This window comes from Leptinotarsa decemlineata, unplaced genomic scaffold (assembly GCF_025532065.1).
Source record: "Leptinotarsa decemlineata unplaced genomic scaffold, Ldec_3_MD MMD2_tig00000505_RagTag_RagTag, whole genome shotgun sequence".
Lineage (NCBI taxonomy): Eukaryota > Metazoa > Arthropoda > Insecta > Coleoptera > Chrysomelidae > Leptinotarsa > Leptinotarsa decemlineata.
This window is the reverse complement of record NW_027412549.1, coordinates 1,729,321-1,751,085: the sequence shown is the minus strand read 5'-3', so window position 1 is coordinate 1,751,085 and position 21,765 is coordinate 1,729,321. Positions and strand designations below refer to the sequence as shown.

The following is a 21,765-nucleotide window of genomic DNA, read 5'->3' as shown; positions in this document are numbered from 1 at the left end:
TATAACTTTTGAAAAAAGCGTCACCGTTTTTTTTTCGTTAAGTAGGCTAAATCATCCGTAACTCACACCTTCGAACCAATCACCGTTAACTAGATACTCAACTCACTAGCTTCGAGGCAAATCATAAATGAGAAAATTCACCACTTTTTCTACACAAGTGACAAATTCCAGCCACTCACACCTCGAACACACTCGAACCAGTCGAGCAATTTCATAACTTTGCAGTAATGCCTCAATTGTTTTCTATCGCAAGTGAGCCTCAACATTTCCCACTTTGAAATATGTTCTCAAACTCAAATCATTGAGCTGACATATTGTTTTGAAGTATGCAGGGTGTAACTGAATAAGTGTTAAACATTTAAGGAGGTGATTTCTCATCGAAAAAAAGATAGGATCTTTCATATAAAGAAACTTCATTGAAGCAGCCCTTGTTAATTTACAGCCCCTTGAAGGGGGTACATAAAATTTGTATAACAATTTTTTTCACAAGCACTAAAAAAAGTTACAATATTGAAATTAACCTGACGTTTTGTACTACCAAAAAAACACTTAGCCAGTAATTTATTTGGTTTACCCCACAGTTGTAAGAGGTGGAAAACACAACCTCTAAAATGTATTTCCAATGTAACTTTTTGTCTTATTATTTGTTTACCATTTAAAAATTTATTTCCGATAGCCTATTTTATTCCAAACAAAAAATGTCTCCTGAGTTTTTTGCCCAAAATAAACCAGTTCGCAGCAAAAAATTATTTTAGGAACAACTACAGAGATACATCGTCATAAATGCGAAAATACGAAACTAATCTATCTAGTAGTTCGCTATTAGCGATAGTGACAATTAAATTGGTATGACGCTGTCAGTTTGTGAATTTTCGGAATTGAATTGATACTAATTGTGTGTTGTTGTTCTGTTCTTAATTTGTTACTTTAATAATTCACACTTTCAGTTGTTTAGCATGTTTAGTTCATAGGTGATAGGCATAAAACTTGGAATTGTTTTGCTTGTTCGACGATTTTCTGCTATTGAAAAAAATTGATTGGAGAGTTTGATCAAATTTTCATGTGATTGTTAATAAAAATAAATATTCACCCTTGTTTATCTACTTTCTTTATCTATTTTAAAATTAGTGTTCTGTCAAAGTCATAGGGGTCCCATTATCCTTTCATGCCCAGAGCATCTAATAGGTTAAAGACGGCCCTGGTTTTAACAACGAAAAAGGATTGTTTTCCACTGTTACAAAATACAATTAAATATAGGAATATGTTTTTATCTTCAGTACAATCTCTAATGCAACACTATTTTATTCTTGCTTAATTGTATTTGTTTTATAAATAAAATTTAATAAAATATTTGTTAAAGTCATTTTTCCACACCGCTAAGGGGCCATCCATAAAGTACGTCACACGTTAATGGGGAGGGAGGGTATCACCGAAGTGTGACATCGTGTGACAAGGGGTATGGGGGGTCAATAGTTTTGTGACGTCACATGTTAAAATTTAAAATACTAAAACGCAAAGTTTGGATGTGAATTGAAAATTTTAAAAATTTACGAACTTGATATATATTTATTAATAAGTTAGCATTCTTACTATGAGATAATCTCTCATGCAACGTCATTTAACTTCTAGAGCGGCGTTGTAATACAAGTGAGATTCTCAAATTCACGAGAATTTTGAATGGTAAGGATTTAAATAGGTTAAGTCGTCGGCGAGTGCTCGCTCGCTTTTCTATCGTTCCGCCCGTCGGTTGTTTGCGAGACCTTCGACCAAGTGCTACCTCACGCGCTGGCGCAGTGACTTCAATACATTCCTATTGTTTATTTCGCGATTGACTTTTGCCGAGTGACAGTGATAGTTTTCTCAGTTTAATTGTTTTAACAATTTTAATTTATTAAATTATTTTAAAATGAACAAAAAGATTGATTTAGGTAGTCTAAGTATACGTAAAAAATGAAAATAGCTGTTTTCTCTCGATTATTTTTAAATACATACATAAATTTAAAAAATGTGTGACGTCACATCAGGAGGGGGGGGTTATGAAAATGTGACAACCTGTGACAAGGACGGGGGGAGGGGTTCAAAAGTCCTAAAATTCTTGTGACGTACTTTATGGATGGCCCCTAAGTTACTTTTGTGGACTATATTACATTCATCTATTCGTTTCATGTTTTTAACAAAAATTAATATTTAACCTTGTTTATCTACTTTCTTTGTCTATTCTAACAAATTAGTGTTCTGTCAAAATCATAGGGGCCCCATTATCCTATTATGCCCAGGGCCTCCAATAGGTTAAAGACGGCCCTGGTTTGAACAACGGAAAAGGATTGTTTTCCACTTAAGAAAGCTAAGTATCAATGTCTAACTTTTCAACAGATTTTTTTTCAATTTGTAGGCACAATTTATGAATACGACGAGTAATTGACTAATTGGACTTTCCAGTAGTTTATAATATTATGCAGTAATTTTTCGGGGTGACATTTCAGTTTGGCCTTTATTACACTTCAGCAGATTCTGCATCGATTCAGCTATCATTTTTCCAAATTGTTGAAGGTTATGAACCAAAAAAAAACGGTATAAAATGTTGAATCCTCCACAAAAAAAATTCCGTTAAACGATAGGTATGAAACGATTTGTTACTATGCAGGAAGTTTGTGGCATATAATCTAGTAAATATCAAAGTAGGCATTGCATTCGATAAGATTATTTTGTGGTTGAATTGGAATTCTTTTACATTATTGTCTGTTTCTTTCATTATTGATGAAAAAAAGTTGAAATAGTTATTTCTAACACTTACAAGGAAACTATAGGTAGATGAATATTTTTCATTTCAAATCAGTGTTCAGATTAGATCATTTCTTCAGAATTTTTCAAAAACAATCAATAGTTACAAATTTCCCTCACTTCAAATCGGAATATTTTTAGTTTCTAACTATAAATTCAAATCGTCTAATCATTATTGAATGATATAAAAATGTATTTCGAAACAGATGCCGCCATCTATTGGAGAATAGGTGAACTAAGAAACAAATGTTTCACTATATTCGTATATCTATAAAGTGATCTGTAAACCTATAAAAAATTTTCGTTTCTCTCCAAAATTACAGGTCCGGATTAGTATACAAACCTGTAATGGGTACAATTTGATGAACATAATTTTTTCAACTTATGTTTGTGCAAGGTCATTCAACCCAAATGAAATTGACACAGAAAAAACTAAATTCGTTCACCCCAATCTAATATTGACAAAATAATTTTCATTTTTATGATGTCTTCGGCATCAACCAAATAATGTTTTACTAAAAAAACTTTTCCCACGCAAGAACAAAAAAATAATGTCTTTCAGAGCGACAGTATTATTTTGTCGTGTGAAAAACGTATTTTTAATTTATTCATTTCACGCCATTGATTCCAGTTCCACTTATCAAATTATAATGTTTCACTGAATAATTTAAAATTTTTATTTTGAAAACTCTGGGAAGAATAACTGTATATTATTTGATTTCAACGGAAGCGCAGATGGGCCACTTACTTTAATTTTTTGTTTCTTGGAAAATCCGACTCTGAAAGTAAAAATTTTTGGATTGGAGTCTAAATTTTGAATTTGATGTCGAAATTTCGGGTTGAATGTATAAACGTATACACGTGTATAAATGTATACACTTTCTAAATATGCTCCTAAGCTTTCCATCTATCCTCGTATTAGATATCGAAAAACTGTATACAAGTATACTGGTTGTCCAGTTGGAATCAATTCACCTTCAAATTCTTTCTAAAAGTATTTTGTAGCCAAAGAAAGCGAGACACATCTAAGTTTTGGCTTACAATATGCCTACTTCTGTTTATCTCCTCACCGCCCAAAGCCACCTCATTCGCTCTATGACGTTGTGATTGTTTTGCGTTTTTATGTATAGACAACATTATTATTTCAAAAATAAATAACCATGTCCAAAAATGGTCATTTCAGTTCCAGTAGTATGCCCTGAAACTTTAATAAACATTTCAAATTTTATTCCAAGGTAGACCTTTTAGTACTTGACATTCAAAAAAAAATTATTAAAATCGATTTACAACTTCAAATTTTAGGGGGGTGTTTCCATTAAAAATGGGTCACACTGTATATATAGGCCGTTCGTTAGCTGATACCACTATTGCTATCTCGGAAACGGTAGGTCGTACAAGGACGGTTAAATGGAACAAAAGTTACCCTTTTAGGGATGCAACACAATGGTATTTTCAAATCCATAAAATCATCAACGAATTGTGAGATATTTGCAAAAAACTGAAAATGACAAATTTAATTTTTTTGCTCTACCGCCTCCATTTTCAATAGTATCAAAAAATGACAAAGGAACTTTTTGCTTTATTTCATGTGCTTAATAATCTGGGTGAACTCATTTTTCGTTCATTGAATTCCATCATCGATATATGTTTTTAAATATGGACCTGTATATTTTTAATGCATTTTCGTAGTCATTATAATTACAAATTCGTTGATATATCCCAACCTCTATATTTTCCGACGTTTCTTCCTGAAACCACATTATCACTATAATTTTTTATTAAGAGCTCGAATTTCCGAATGTTACTGAAATCCAGAGATCTCCTATCGATAATGTCGTTCATTGAGATTATAAATATTTGTATTCACTGAAATCCAACTAAATTTCTGTCAGGGTCTTCTTGAAAAAGAGAGACCAATAATCTTTGTATCAATACCAGCCATTCATAATTTCCAAATATCTTTTGCAAATTTGTAGCTACCCAAAAATTTCTGTTCAGAAAATGAGGATATCAACAAGAATTAACTAATAAAAATACTATATTAAAAAAGTCATAGATGATTTTCACGAGAAACATGATAAGCGATAATTTATTTTTTTGAAGTAAGCCATGAAATACATGAATGTGAATGTCAAGTTAACTGTCATACACAAAATAAAAGTTATTCAAATCGTTGAGCGATTTTAAGGGAGAAACATGAATTTTCCAATGACGAAAAAGTGGATATGCTTTTTGTATATTCGAGATGTTGAGAAATGCTACCAAATCTCTGGCAATGTATCAGAAATTGTATCCTGAACGACGACAATCTAATGTTACGTAATTTTTTTTTCCATCTTACTTATTCAATCATAAGTTCATATGTGGGGTATTTTAGATATAAACGAGAAAGAGTTGTTTACTCACAGCTAGTTTTAAACAGCGAGAGGGGGGGGTGAGTTATACAAATGTTACAACAGATTTACTATTAACCCTGTATAACGTAATAGCAAGCAGATCCAAATCTATAAATTATCCACAATACAATAATGCCCCAATAATGCCAGAAGGAAAGTCCTTAATGCCGCTATGCGGTACTTAACATCGATTCCAAAGGGACAGCTGTAATACGGCAACTATTGCACTACTCCGTCAAGGAAGAGGATGAAAACCCATGTGACATTTCCTCATTTCCTTGTCCCCAAATAACTGTCCGTATAATAATATCGAGTTTTTCTGGGTGGTACACAAGTTATTAAAAAAAAACGCCTGAAATTAAATTATTGTTGGATTTCTCGTATTATGGGATATATTGTAGTCCTGTGATGACAGAAGGAATAATACTTGAAAACTCACCTCCGATTATCGAACCCTAATAATTCGAAGACGTTTTCATATACAGTTGAAAAAAAACTGATATAAATATCCTCCGAAGAGATAAGAAAACGAAACTCCCAACCTTCCAAATCAGCACTATTACGATTCCGTTTCTGTGAACAACCGCTTATAGCGTTTTACGAAAATCCCTAAGTTAAATCCACAGTTCGAGTATCATTGTCAATTTCCAACTGAAAATTATTAAAATACCTTGGTCAAGGACCAACAAGGTTTCTTATTTTTTTCTGTTAGTGGCAGCAGCTATCAGGTGGTTGTTTACGATTTCGATATGAGCTATTAGTAGGTGGGCAAGCGACAATAAATAGGTACCGAAAATACTTTATGGAATTATGGATGTTTTGAAAAACCCTCCGAAAGAAAATGTACGGTTACTGAATGTGGTGGTGATAATGAAATCGGCGTTTTAGGTGAGTTCAAAGAAGATTCACAATAATGATAAAGTGGCATTAATTTGATTTTGGATTTATGGAAAATAAAAAAATTGAGAACAAGAATCTCTGAGGAAGATTGCTCATAATTCGGCCATATCCACTACGTCTGTACGGAAAATTTTGAAGAAAAATAAATTCAAGCCTTATCGAGTCAGGAAAGTTCATCATTTGCGTTTAACGGACTTCAACACGGAAAAAGTTTTTTGTAGGTGGCTCATTAGAAAATTTCGCCAAGATAATGAAATTAAAAAAAAAAATGTGGTGTGATGAAAGTTCATTTACCAATAACGGATGGTTCAACAGGAATATACATTATCATTGGCGACAAGAAAATTAATATTTACATAGAGGTACCAATTTTCAAGAGAGATATGGTGTTAACGTATGGCTTGGTGTTCTTGATAATAAAATTATTGGCCCCCACTTTTTGTTTTAACATCTCTGACCGGAGAATTTTACTTGGATTTCTTATCAGGGACTCTAATTGAGTTATTAGAAGATTTTCCACTTAGCCTCATAAGAAAATATGAGTATTTCCAACACGACGGAGCTCCACCACATCGCAGGAGAATCTGCAGAGATATCCACAATACAACTATGCCAGGATGGTGGATAGGAAATAATGGTATTCAAACAAATTTCAAAAATATTTGAGAATTGAAAGATTCAATAAGGAGTGCCTGCATCGCTATCACTCCACAGATGTTAGAGAACTACCACAAGCCCACTATTTCTAGAGCAAGTATTTGTTTAAGAAATGATGAAAGACAATTTGAACATTTGATGCGATATTGCGTGAGACGGTAACTCAAAAAATGTAACGTAAGACATTCCGTCACAGTGTTCGCTTTCTATCATTTATTATTTCGTTACATTTTCTTTCGCAACTTTCTTTTTTTCAATGTGATGTATTAACGATACTGTTAAATATGTGTTACAACAATAGTTTGTTGATATTTGATTTTTCATTGAATAAAAAAAGTCAAATGATAGAATATTGATGATGTGGTTTCAAGACGAAACGTCGAGAAATACATATGTTGTGATATGTCAACGAATTTGTAATTATAATGATACGAAAATGTATAAAAAAATATACAGGTCCGTATTTAAAAAACATATCGATGATGGAATTCAATTAATGAAACGTTGCATTGAAAAATGGGTTCACCCAGATTGTGAAGTACATGAAATAAAGCAAAAAGTTTTTTTTGTCACTTTTTGATATTATTGAAAATGGAGACGGTAGAGCAAAAAAATAAAATCTGTCATTTTCAGTTTTTTGCAAATATCTCAGAAACCGTTGATGATTTTATAGATCTGAAAATACCAGTGTGTTGCATCCCTAAATGGGCAACTTTTGTTCCATTCAACCGTTTTTGTAGGATCTACCGTTTCCGAGATAGCAATAGTGGTATCAGCTAAAAAATACGGCCTGTATATAAATGCATAAATCATAATCTACAAAAAATCGCAAAACATACATGAGGTGATTCTTTTTATTACTTCGGACTTCCATTGTCTAATATGGTATCAATTGATTTGAAATCCCTGAAAGAATCTAAGATTTCTTATTGGCTAAATCTTATTATACATTACAAGAGTATTTCGCTGATTGAGTTTTTGTGGATATCTGTGTGTAAATAATCTTATTCTTTTATGTTTTAATCTTACATTTTTACACTTGTACATCTATACGTTTTTACATTTTTATTTATACATATATGTATAAATGTAGTTGGTCCATGAATGAATAAATTTCTTTCTTTCTTTCTTCTTATAAAAATTATAAAGATTAGCTAAAAAATAACAATTATATTAAGGTAAAAAACTGAAATTACAATGAAATAAAATACAAGCAACAATTGAAAATTGAACTATCAACAAGATATGAAAATTAAAAATTAAGATTCCAAGCCAAGTTACTACTGAAGTGAAATAATTTGGCTTGGAATCAACGGCGTTTCTAAATGTTTTCCATAGATTCGCTATTAAACGAACTATTATTAAATTTTACATTATCAGTTTATGAATAAGATGAAGTTAGGCAGAATCTGTTTTTGATCTAATACCTATTCCTAATTATTCATTTCTCTGATTATTGAATTATGCCATCATATGCCATTATGCTACCAACCCAATACATAGCACTTGCAGTTCTGCAACTTGAATACCTGATGTTACATAGGTATTATGCCTGGAAAATCTGGAAGTGATTATCGTATTCTATTTTTTTCATGACAGAAATCTTCTTGAGAGATTTGAACCGTGATTCAATCGTAATTACTGAATTTGCAGTTTACTGTTTTAGTAATTTTCAATTTGTTATTTCTGTATTTCATATTTCTAAAAGTCCCATGTATTTTCACAATACAGTTTTATTCAATTCATTGATTGATACGAATTGTGATGATGAATACAATTTTTCTCTAGATACAACAAATTACGACGTCGACTCCTCAGCTACGCCATCGCACGACCGCCGCCAACACTACCGCCGCCGCCACCCCCGACGACGAGAGCCCGTCCCTCGGCCACCAGTCGGAGGACGACGGCTACATGAGTATGAACGGCAGAAAAGCCAAATTCAACTTGGCGTTTAAGCCCCTAGCCGAACATCACGAACCGCCCCTGATGAGGCCAGGCGACCCCGACGACTTCCCGCCTCCGCCGGAGGAGGCGCAAAGGTTAATAGCCACGTTGTTGCCAAAGTAAGTCTGTGATATCCTATTTTTTTCTCAAGTTTTCTTCAGACAAAAAAGAAAAAAGAAATCATACCTTTAATTTTTTTAAATTTCGATTGTTTAAATATCAAAATAGATTCTCATAAGAAAATATCGTTACGTCAATGCATGGATTACCAACTTATATAAATGTAGCGTTATTCACTCGAACTAATCTGCGCTATAATTCAAAGTGGCTCTTGTCCGACCAAGCGTCTTCATTTCGTTCAGGTTGGAGCCTAGCTCCCTTATCCTTTCAACTGATGTTTGTCAGAGGGACAAATGGGCCATGACTGGTGGTAAGATGGCAACATGAATGTTCTCAGAACATCAATGCCGCCCTTCACGATGTACCCCTAACTGACTGGGTTGTGATGGATGAAAATGTTCATCTTTTGACGGAGGACATAGGGGCCTCGTTCGACAGAGTGTCAGGGCCTTCTATATCGGGAGGGGTTGTCTACAGCATAATCCATAGCTTCCCTAACTAACGGATTATCATGAGTTTCTGCGCAATCAAAAACTTGCTGATTCCTCGACTGAATGGACAGCCGAATGGAAGGTAGCTGCAAATCTCTGCGGATGGCTTCATTTCACACGAACCAAGGAGCATGTGTGGGTTTCAAGTGAGCCCGCGATCTATTAGAAGGCCGAGGTACTTTACCCGCGCTTGCCAGTTGATCTCCATTCCAGAGACCATCACTTTTCTAGCCGGAAAAGACTTCGTTCTTCCATGGTTATCGCCTGAGTTTTTGCTGGATTCTTCCACTCAAGGTACCAGCGCTCGAAGTCGTCCAATACACGTTGCATATAGACGATCCCAAGCTCTCGACCCATGGAAGATGAGAGGAGAGCCGTACCATCGGCGTAGAGAGACACCTTCGCAAGCTCGGACCTCGGGAGGCCGCTGGTATAGAGCGAGTATAACGCCTTCGTGCCAGACACGGTCGAAGGCCTTCGAGATGTCCAAAAGGACTACGTGAACTGTTCTATTGTGGTTCTTGAATGGTATTTTCGACCAGTCTCAGGGCCTGTAACTCGGTGGAGTGGTCTCTCCTGAATCCGAATAGTTCGTTAGACAGAAAATTTCGGTCCTCAACTTCTTTAACATAACTTCTTCGTTGAGCCTTTGCAGAACGACCCTTTCAGCCAACTTAGCCGCCGACGAAAGCAGACTAATCGGGCGGTAGTTCTGTGGGAACAGCTGGTTCTGACCCTGTTTCAGGAGCATGATGACGACCGCATGCTTCCACCTTCTGGGGAAGTATCTGAGGGCGAACGAACTGTTTATTAGATTTAGAAGGTTGTCGACACAGTTGTCTGGAAGCCTCTTCAATAACCTATTGGTTATTAAATCGGCCCCGGAGCTTTCTTGGCCTTTGCGACCTTGATATACCCCTTCAGCTCTTCCACAGAAGCTGGACGGATGTTGTTATCATCATCCTCCTTGAGGATGCGGTGAACCCGATCTTCCAACAACATATCGCGGTCGATGTCATCGTTGTCGTCAACGTTAAGTTGAAATTGACGTTCCATCGTGTCGGCAAATGCCATCATTCACCGTGAGCCGAAACGTCCAGCTGCCGCGTCGAGTTCGTCGGGAGAGCGGAGTGCCTCAGGAGGCTTGCGCATCTCTCTGAGATGGGCTGTGAAGGTGTTCCAATCTGTCGAAACGTCCAACTGCCGCGTCGAGTTCGTCGGGAGAGCGGAGTGCCTAGAGGAGGCTTGCGCATCTCTCTGAGATGGGCTGTGAAGGTGTTCCAATCTGTCGATGATCTCACGCGATAATCAAGAGAAGAAAATTCATTACCCAATACCAGGATTACTGGATTATAATCGGAGTCCAGTTCACGACAAAACGTAAATTTCGCCAGTCAGAGAGACTTTTCTGAGAAACGCGATGTCTAGTACGTCAAGCCTATTCTGCCCGCGATAGAAAGTAGGCTCATCTGGACCCAGCACAAGATATTCATGCCTGTCGACATGTGCATAGAGCGCTTAACCGTTTCGATTTGTGGCTCTGCTTCATAGTCTGTGCTTGGCGTTGAAGTCGCCATCAGCAATTGTCGTAATGTTGCTTCCCATCAGCAGTTCATTCAGTGATTCTGGGGTAAAAGTGATTGTTTGGAAGGTTGTAAACCGAGATTAGTCTGTGACAACCTCTGCTCAGTTGAATTTCGACTCCTACGGCCTCAGTTCCGTGTAATCGGGCACTGTCAATGCCGTATTGAACTCACTGAAGGAATCGTTTGGCAAAAACGCCAACTTCCCCTCCAGCACGTCCAACACGTTCTCTGTGGTAGAATCTGTAATTTGGAATGACAATGGATTCGTTCCTCAGATGTGTCTTTCGAACAAGAGCCACATCGATGTTATGTTCAATTAAAAAGTTCTCAAAATCTTGTCTTTTGGAACGAATGCCATTTGCATTCCAAAAGACTATCTTCAGAGATCTAGGCAACGTTGGTTGTCTAGACATTGGCAGTTCCGGTTATCACGTCGGTGTTCACCGTGAACATTTTCTGTAGCACGGGGAATTGTACGAACAATTTTTTCATCTGGTCCAATGCGGCACAGATGTCTGAAATCCCCTGCGTCTGAGGTGAGGGTTCAGGTTGAGAAGGGGTGAGCTTTGCAATACTGCTGGCACCCTTGGATGCAGCCTTAGCAAAGCTGACCTCCTCCTGGACGCGTCCAGACCCCATAGGTCTTCCTGAAGGGGCTGGCTTCCTGGCGGAAGATTTCCCTTTCTGTTGTACCTTTGGGTACACCGGGCAGCCGTGCCAACGGGTGGTAGAACTGTTACTTCTACCACTTCGTTAGCAGACTGGGAAGGAGCTATATAGCCCTGTCGCCGAAGCTAGGATACTTAATTCCTAAGATTTTGGGCGGAAAAGGCGGCATGCGTTTCACACCACAGAGCATACAATCGCGCCAAGTACCCTCGCGCGGGCTCACTACTCTCGTAGCAATGCATAAGACTATCTCTTAGCTCATGCGTCCACTCAAAGCGTCCGTTGGAGTTACCAGGGTTGTCATCGGTAGGCAAATCATCTTTATGGGCCCCACCACCTTACCTCTGATCCCTCCGAGCGGCTCGATTGTAGGGGTCCCTTCCTCGATTGCTAGGAACCAAGTGTTGGGTCCACCAGGTTAACCAAATGACCTACGGACGGCACCGGAACGAGAATAGTGTTCTCCTTCCTAGGTGCGCCTGGGCTGCCGGTTCGGTTTTGCACCAGTTGCTCGGGTAAGTGGTGTCGCAACTCAACAAAGGCCAAGGGTGTTAATGGCCATTATTATTATTATTACTCGGACCGAAATATCACCATTTCAAAGTGCAGGAAATAATCATTCTACACCTTGAGGTTGTCTCCGAGTCAGGTATGGGAAACTGAATACAAAGGAAAAAAAGACAAGTACACTATAGTTTTCCACTTGGCATTCCAAAAAATTTTCTAAAATTTGGTTAATGTTGGTGAATTATTTTTCTATTTATCAAAGTACTTATTTGAAAATTTCAGGTCATAAAAAATATTCTTAGAAATATTAAAAAGCATGAGATACCTTCTGAAAATTTCCGAGAGAGCATTTTTGGTAATATTGGAGTGTAAACTGAATTCAGGTTCATGAATATTTTGAATTTTTTATATTCAATAAATTATTGTTATTCTTCTAAATAGTCCAAAATCCATTATGTAAGTTGTTAGGTACTTATTATGGTGCGAGAAATCTCGTAATATTGTTAAAAACATCTTGAATATTCAAATAGGCCGAAATGAAATTGAAGTACCTATGGTTTCTTGAGATCCGATTTTGTAACTCAGCTAACAACTACATTAGTGATAACATTCCAAAATGGGAAACATTTGGATCATTATATAATTCACTTACTACTTTTTCACCTTGAGCTGCGTATCTAACCCGTATCAAAACTTGGGATCAAAGAAACTTGAAGTTAAATAATCATTTTCATGACACAATGTAATAATATCCATTCTTTGGACTGATTCATCAATTGCTTCGGACACTTTCAATTTTTCTTCATGATTATGATAATAAAAACACAATTTCGACTTTTTGAAAAGATCTAATTCAATAAAAATGTATTGAAATATATGAGAAAAATATAAATTTGCAAAATATTTTTTTTTTAGCTTAAAAGCTAAATACATAAAATATCACAAAGTTACACAATAGTGCACTCACAGCACTGTATCATATAATACAGGCACGCCACTGTGCATTCCTCACTCTTCACGTGATTTTTTATTTTTGTTTTGCCACCACCCTTACACATTCGAAATTTGTACTTTTTTTCTTTTTCTTTTCTCTTTTTTCCTGAGTTAGCGAGTTCTGCCATTGAAACCGTTTTATCTGGATCTGAATTCCTGAAAATAATCAATAGGTCAGGAATGGTAAGTCACTATCCAATCAACTGTCCACATTTTTTTAATTTGTACCTATGTGTAGCAAGTAATTATTTTTTCAGTTGGTTAAGTGTTATATTATAATTTCATTCACTTTAAATAAAATTATATGATTCAAAATACTGCAGCTTTTTCTAAAAGCTTAATCACTGGATTCGAGGCATATTATTTGCCCATTATTTACGATAAGGGTTGAATGAGGTTGATGATTTCTCTAATTTAATAAACCAAAATTTCAATTTGAATTGAGGAAGCATAATATCAAATTATATTCATTTCACCATCAACTTTTCAAATTGATTCGAGGCTTTTTATCTCTACTACACCAACCAATATTTCAAATATTTTAAGATGGGGGAAACATTTTTTGAAGCTTCACCACATTAAATCTTCTATACTTCGTTGGTTTCCAAAGGCCCAGTAAAGTATTCCCAAGGGCATTTTGTTAAGGTTTTTCAGTTCGTCGGCTATGATTTTTTAAATTTGAAATCAACAGGAACAACGACCACAGCATCAAAAATTCAATGGAACTCACAGACAGAATATCTACGACAAATGTCAATCCGAACACTAAACTGTACTCGTTCGACATAAAAAAAATGTACTCCAACATACCAGTCAACGAAAGTATAAACATCTGAGAACCAAAAACACCAAAACATAGACAAAACCTACATTAACCAAATGGAACACAGTCTAAATACAATACTTAATCAAAATTATTTCGAATCTGAAGGGAAAATTTATAAACAAACAGATGGACTAGCGATGGGATCCCCACTATCTAGCATTATATCCGAAATATACCTGCAAACCATATATGAGAAAATCTTAACAATAATAAAAACACATGATGAAAAAGGAGAATGGTTCAGATACGTTGACGATGGACTGTACATATCACAAAACAATGGAATAAGAATAGAATAAATGAAAAAAGAAATTAACGAAATAAATCAAAAACTATGTTTCAGCATTGAGGAAGAACACAACTCAAAACTTAACTACCTGGACATAACCATAGAATATAACCACAACAAAACACAATCTCAAATGGCAATATACAGGAAACCTACACAAACAAGCTCAACCATACCCGCAAGTTCAAACCATCCACCATCACACAAAATGGCTGCCTATAACGCATTCATATATAGAATGTTAAGGATACCACTCAACAATAAAGCCCGAAACAAAGAACGGAAAATCATATACCAAATAGCAAACGAAAACGGATACACCCAAAAGACAATAGATAAACTAGAAAACAGAATCAAACAAAAAATACAGAACAAGGATCAAGCCACCCCAACAGACAAAACAACACAACGATGGACAGCATTTACGTACGTAGGACACCAAACCAAAAAACTAACAAACATCTTCAAACCACTGAACATCAACATACAAGCCGAACACGAAGATAACACAAAAAATAAACAACTACGAAAAAGAAGAAGACAAAGACCAAAACGGGATATACAGTATACAATGGGACTGCAACAAATTCTATATCGGCCAAACCAAGAAAAAACTGATCCAAAGGTACAATGAACACAAAAAGGCATACATAAATCCAACAGTATATAAATCAAACCTTGCAACACACGCCATACAAAACAAACATAATTTCCCCCCACCAGAGAACATAAAACTAATAAAACAAATCAACAAGGGAAACCGCATGGACATTTGGGAAAACTTGAACATCCATAAATTTAACAGTCATAAATAACTTATCGAGAAACAAGTACAAATCAAAACACAACAAGATATCACATTCAATATATACATTTTTGTTTGATAAAAATTTAACAAGATCAGAAAAATTGACTTCAACAATGTTCATTTTAGTTCAAAGTAATAAGATCTTCAATATTTGTCTTTTGGCACACACTATATGCATATTGAGTCAAAATATATTGTACTTTACTTATTTCCATGTTGAAAAAGTTATTTGATTTTGTTCGTTTACCGTTCTGTTAACGATCTTGTACAAATGAGAAGAAATATCATTATTTCACTACCATAAGCTAAACAAATTTTTGAAAATATATGTATTATACATAGCAGGCTCTACTGTAATCACGCTACAGTTTTTTTCATTCATACATCGAACTTAAGACAATAAATGTAGAATAAAAACCTACCTGCTATCATCGCACGAATTATTTGATAAAATCGAGGGACACAAAACCTTATCTTCCTCGTCTTTTTCCTTATCTTTTTCTACGGGAACAGCTGCTTGTACGAAACACGTATTTCCCACATTAGTGCTCTGGATGGCCACTTCCTTCGATGTTGTCGGTGCCACAAAAAGAATGATGTCGTTCCGATGAGACTGGGGGGAATCGCCCGACATTTCTTTCACTAATTCCGATTTTTTTATTTGACGTTTGAAATGTTCCTGATTGACATACCTGCGAATATGATTGACTAGTCCTATTCAACACGAAATGCGGGTAAAAACAGAAGTAGTAAAAAGATACTTGTTTTCATACCACATTTTATACGTCGCGGCGAAATCCAAAGTTGCCCAAGTTGAACAGTTACAGGTGGCGCCAATAACTATAACATATAGTTCAGGGACGTAATTTGATGATTTCTAAAAATTTGAAATGAAAAAACCGCCATAAATCCGCCATTTTATAGTGAAATTGAGGTTCATAAATCGTGATTAGCCAAAAAAAAACTGAGAGAAAAACAAAAGGCAGTGACCCGGGCAAAAAAAATCAAAAACTAACTGGTTTGTTCCAGCCTGTAGTTATCATAGATTTTTATTATTTAGTCAGCAAACTAATGCCAATTTTTATCAATAGAAATTTTTTTCTGCCATAATATTAAAGTAGTCATGATAACAATTACAAATTTTCACAATAAAGATATCATATCTGACACATATTGAAAATAAATTCTATATTGTAAAAATTAGTAATTATTATCATGAATAGTGTTATTGTTTTTCACCAAGTGACGGGTGTATTCAAACATAATATTGAAGTTAATCGGTGTTTGTAACTGTTCGGTCTCAGAATCTTGCTATCGAAATTATAATTTTTTCAAGTGAATTGTGAATCTCAACTTTTCAATATTTAGCCTAGAGTCGCCAGCTCTAATATTTTTACAAGAAAGCAGATTGTTTTATGGCATTATTTTTATTTTTGTTTTCTTGTTTGAGTTATTTAGTTTTTCATTACTCTCAAGACTCTCCCAATCGGTGTTTTCCAGTTGATCTACTAGTGTATGGGTATTTTCTAATCCACTTATCTTCATAAAATTCAATATTTTTCAATATTTTTTCTCAAGCAACCCGTATATTTAAGTCTATTTTACGTAAATATTGTCAGCTACAAATAGCTAGAATTTCAATTCCTTAATTGTTCTCTTGTGTCCCTATCTTGGGAGTTACCCGCTATTATGACCTTTCCCACCTATGTTAATCCAAACCTCTGTCTATCCCTACAATGACCCCCTTCTCTAACTACCGATATGAAACATTGCATTTGTAAAATTCATCATTTCGTTTGAAACCTTGTAAGAGTAAAGTCAAATAAATCTTATCTTGCCTACAGTACATCTAGCCAGTTATTTTTCTTATCCTATCTTTTCACAAGAGTTTTTGTAATTCTTGTGTGCATTAAGCATTCATACTCACGATAAAATAATCGTGGATCAAAACAGTAACAAACGTTAAAATATTATTCATCCATAATGGAATTCAGTTTTTCTTTGAGATAAATCAGGTTTTCACAATTAATATACAGTTTCCTCAGTCCTCCGCAGATGTAACAACGCTTCTCCTTCAAAAATCACTTTTAGAAACAGATCTTAATAGCGAATCCCTGGTCTCCTCCAAAGTTGATTTCTTGGATAAAGTGAATTCCTTTAACTTTCCTTTCAATATCTCTGTAGCATTATTTACACACTCAATGTCATAATATGTCGACCTGTAGATGGCAGGTTGAGTTGAAATGTCCGAAAGTGCTTTCTTGCTTTCTAATAATGATATGAGGAAATTATTTGACAACCTTGTGAATGAATTCATTAGTGAATCTAGGAAAATACTGTCAGAAGAAACGCACAAAAAGAAATAATTATGTTTTAGAGATTACCTACCTAAGTCGAATATTCGATCGGAGAGTGACCCATGAAGCATCTGCAGGGTAACGTAAATATGTGCGAAATGAAGATTCAGCTGAGTATCGATCTTGTTTACGGATGTCGCTCGAAAGTTTTGACATGTTACTGGTCTTGTAGAACAAAGACCAAATCTCTAATGAACATACAAGTTTGGGCAGGTAATCTACTTCAGAGGCAGAGGCGGGTCTGCTTGCTAAGCAGGCTATGAGGCAACTTGCCTCTCATTTTGAAAAATAGAATTCACACAATACATGTTACCTGTTCCAGCTTACTTGCTTCAAGTTAGCAGCCCTTTTACTGGTTTCGTATGAACGCTGTTTTAACTTTTTCCACCCTAGCAATGAATACCTGCGTTTAATCTAAAATTTCTTTCTAAAGCAAATGAACTTCAAACGTTCAAGCCAGCCCTCGACTAATTCAATTCAATTGCCGGACAGTTTTTTTGTTCCACTTTATCATTCTTTCTCTTCCCCCTTTTCTCTGTTTTTCTACTTCTATGTCTTCCTTTCATCTTCTCTTCTATGGCTTCCTTTCATTTTCTTTTCTGTTCGTCCTGTTCTTCAGTTATTTTCATTTCTTGTTGATCGTCTTGTTGTTTTACCAGTTGCTTATTACTTTTGATTTTCAATCATTTTCCTTTCTTTCTCTTCTACTTTCCCTTTGATTCTTCTTACCTGTCATTGAAATTGTAGATTCATTAAATTCTTAAACGCAAGAATATCTATTGTCACCTTAACTATACACACCGAATCCAATGTACCCTTCTTTGTTCAGTACTAGTTATATCACCAGTGTTAACAATGTTACGCTTCTTAATTCTTCAAAAAGTGAAACACTTCACAAATTAACGATTTCAGTCATTTTTTTTTCGAAAATACAACTTGAAAACAATCTCACTTCAATATCACTTCACTAGTTTACTTTGCTTGCCATCGCTATGGTCGCAGTGAGAATAAGAGCTATCCGTTCTCCGCATGCTAAAGCTCCCCATTTCCATCTTCTCTTGTTTCCCAATAATTCGTTCTCCGTACGGTATTTTTTCCTCGAGACTCAGTAGTAGAAACAGTCTTCCACAGTCCGTCAGGGCCGGCTTCAGTGATACATCTACCTTAAATTAATGATATAATTAATAGTAACGAATATATTAAAAATGTATTTAATAAATTCATTATATTAGTGTAGGAACTTTTGTGAAGTTGTTTGGGTGCCAAATAGAATAATACGGTAAATTGTCATTGCGAATGGATTAAACGTCGACATTTCGAGAAATGAGTGATGAGTCGTGAAGGGAAAATTTACAGAACGCCGACAATTGATTAAGAACGATTAGTCTTTTATCGACCTTTTTTGGGTAATTGTTACCTTCCACAATCTGAAAAAAATATAAAAATTATAATGGATAGTGGCGAAATGGCAACAAACTGATATCGGAGAGTACCTTGTATTACATCGAATGTTTCAGTTGTCAATCAACAACATTGACATAATTTCATATTTCAAAACTTCTTTGACATCTGTCGAAGAAGTAAAGAAATAAGCTATCAAAAAAGGAATGACTGCGTATATATTCGAATTTTTTTTTTATCCATTTCTGAAGACGGAGACAGATTTTGGCCTCCGAAATGTAAAAGATGAGTATTATTTCTTAATAATTTTTTTGATAGGCAAAATTGTTAAATACGACAAGTTACTGATAAATAGAAGATTTTTCTTTGTGAAAAATACTTTGATTTTTACGCAGTAACTTATCGGGGTAAACTAAAAAGTTTGCCCTTCTACACTTGTATAAAGTTCTCCATTATAATTTTTATATTTTTTCAGATTGTGGAAGGTAACAATTACCTAAAAAAGGTCGATAAAAAAACTGATTTTTTTCTCCAGAAAAAATGACTTTCGTTTAAACGATTAGTCAATTTGATGCAGCGTGAACCATTCGATGAATAATGACGAAAGCTCCATTGTTGTATAAAGAGGCGAGGTATTCGCACAAAAGGCAAGTTTGTGCCGAGTTGAGATTAGTTCAGTATAAGTGGCAGGACATTTTAAACTAATAGTAATAGAGAACCACTTATCAAAGATTGCGAAAATTTCAATATTTTTTGAAATGTGACCGCTGAACAGCGAACTAAATATAACTTTTTTAAATAAATTCAGAAGTCCTCAATGATAGCTTTCACTTAAAAGTAAGAGGACTGCAAAATCTCACCATAAGAAATGAAAATAAATAATAGTAGAAAAATGTTGTATATTATTCGAAACATCAATTATTTCATAAGTTCACCGAACGTAAAGCCAGTTTTTTTAATCAGTTTATTTTTTTAAGGGTATCGCCAACCCATCGTCCCAAATCGCGGAACAGCAGTGGCGGAGGCATGAGGAACCATCGTTCGTTCCCGATGACGCAACTGCCTCCCAGGATGGACACAATTCCTCCACCACAAAGGTTCCAGAACGAATGCAACAATGTCGCCATCAACGGCCTACCGGACCCTATTCACACTGCCACGCAGACGACATTGGTAAGTACTTGATCAAACCCATTGAACAGTATCTATTTCTATTCTTGTTTTTTTTATCAGATAATTCCATCAGATATAGATATATAAAAAACTTGTCAAGCTAACTTGGGTATCACACCAATAGGTGGTTACCCTTATGTCTCGCTTGCGTTTACGTAGTGATTTTCATCAAGTTCTCTTATTGGTTTTTCACATTGTGGAACCTTGTTTCGTGCGGAATGAAGCCATCCGCGGAGATTTGCAGCTGCCTTCCATTCGGCAGTCCATTCAGTCGAGAAATCAGAGAGTTTTTGATGGTGCAGAAACTCATGAAAACCCATTAGTCAGGGAAGCTATGGAATATACTGTAGACGACCCCTCCCGATATAGAAGGCCCGACACTCTGTCGAATGAGGCCCGTATGTCCTCCGTTAAAAGATGAACATTTTTTTCATCCAACCCACCCCAGCCAGGTAGGGGTACACCGTGAAGGGCGGTACTGATATCTGAGGACATTCACGCCGCCATACCATCAACACTCACCATCAGTTATGACCCGTTTGTCCTTCTGGCAAACATCAGTCCAAAGGGTAAGGGAGCCAGGCTCCAACCTGTTTGAAATCAAGACGACGTGCAGGTCACATTATGGAAAAGGCGATCGACTAGCAGGCGCGGGTAAAGTACCTCGGTCTTCTAATAGACCGTAGGCTCACCTGTAACTAGCACATTATGTACGTTAAATCAAAGATCGAGGGTCGGATAGCTAGTCTGCACCTTCTGATCAACAGAAGATCAAAAATTAGCCTAAAAACAAAATTACCATCTACAACACGATGTTCAAGCCTGTCATCATATATGCTTCAGGCGTCTGGGGACAAGCGGCTCCGTCTAACATATCCATCCTGAAGAGATTACAAAATAAGTTGATACGGATGACTGTGAATGCTCCGTAGTTCGTGCGGAATGAAGCTATCCGCAGAGATTTGCAGCTGCCTGTAGACTGTAGACGACCCCCCCCGATATAGAAGGCCCCGACATGAACCCATTTATTTGTCTTTCTGACAAAAAAACAGCTGCAAGGGTAGAAGCAGCTAGGCTCCAACCTCAGTATTTGTACTATTTGTTCATAAACATACAAGAAATTAAAAACAATATATTTGAGGGTGAATATGCGATGTGCATGACTGATGTTATGTAAAAGTGTAACTTTGAACATGAAATAAATACTATATAGAAACTATAATATTTCATATATTTTTATAATTCTTTTGGAACATCATCATCTACACTGTTCAACTTATTTCATTTTAATCATATTTATTATTTGTTCACATTTATTATCATTTTTGTTTATTTATTCAACGGGACAAGCCTAGTACAGAATATAAATAATTACAGATTGTGACATTTAGAAAGAGATAACATTAGAATTAGAATTTGGAAGAGATAACATTTCACAAGTGATAAGATAAAATAGTAAGATTTGCACATTAGCAATTAGATGAATAGCTTAAATAAGCATTATAAAACGTAAAATAAAAGAAAATATGGTTGCACTTAGGGGGAACTTTCAAAAAGAAATCCAAAATGTTTACGAGACAACATGCAGGATTAGACTAGTTTTGAACTCGAGCAATAAGAGGCTGAATGAATCCAATTGTTCTTGAGCATTTACGAGTCTTTGAATACGGGATAGACAGCTGTGGTATCCATAGTTTGAGCGATAGAACGGGATAGAAACAGATTGGAGAAGTTTTGTACTGTGTGGAGGTACTTGAAAATTAGTCTTAGATAAAAGGTGGGGACATTTTGATTTACCAGTTATGATTTTGTAGAGGAATCGCAAATCTCTGTGTTTTCTCCTCAAAAATAATGGAAATAAATT

General features: G+C 35.7%; 2 protein-coding genes and 1 long non-coding RNA gene across 3 annotated transcripts in view; 1 reads left to right on the top strand and 2 right to left on the bottom strand.

Moving 5' to 3' along the window:
• The window catches only part of LOC111502228 (uncharacterized), a 372,461-nt gene that overhangs the window by 294,124 nt on the left and 56,572 nt on the right, over window positions 1-21,765 (top strand). The window contains 2 exon segments of the mRNA XM_074173777.1: window positions 8,523-8,800; window positions 19,706-19,901. Of these exon segments, the coding sequence (XP_074029878.1) occupies window positions 8,523-8,800; window positions 19,706-19,901 (474 nt within the window).
• Window positions 12,883-15,798, bottom strand: LOC111502236 (uncharacterized). The gene is made up of 2 exons (XM_023156251.2): window positions 15,393-15,798; window positions 12,883-13,203 (listed from the first exon to the last, which is right to left on the bottom strand). The coding sequence occupies exons 1-2, from the start codon at window positions 15,602-15,604 to the stop codon at window positions 13,002-13,004; spliced, it is 414 nt and encodes a 137-aa protein (XP_023012019.1). The 5' UTR covers window positions 15,605-15,798; the 3' UTR covers window positions 12,883-13,001.
• LOC141481724 (uncharacterized) overlaps window positions 17,479-21,765 on the bottom strand; it is a 31,533-nt gene continuing 27,246 nt past the window's right edge. The window contains exons 2-3 of the long non-coding RNA XR_012465128.1: window positions 18,114-18,490; window positions 17,479-18,056 (exon numbers count right to left, since the gene is read on the bottom strand). This is a non-coding gene — a long non-coding RNA (uncharacterized lncRNA). The remainder of the gene's footprint in view (window positions 18,057-18,113; window positions 18,491-21,765) is intronic.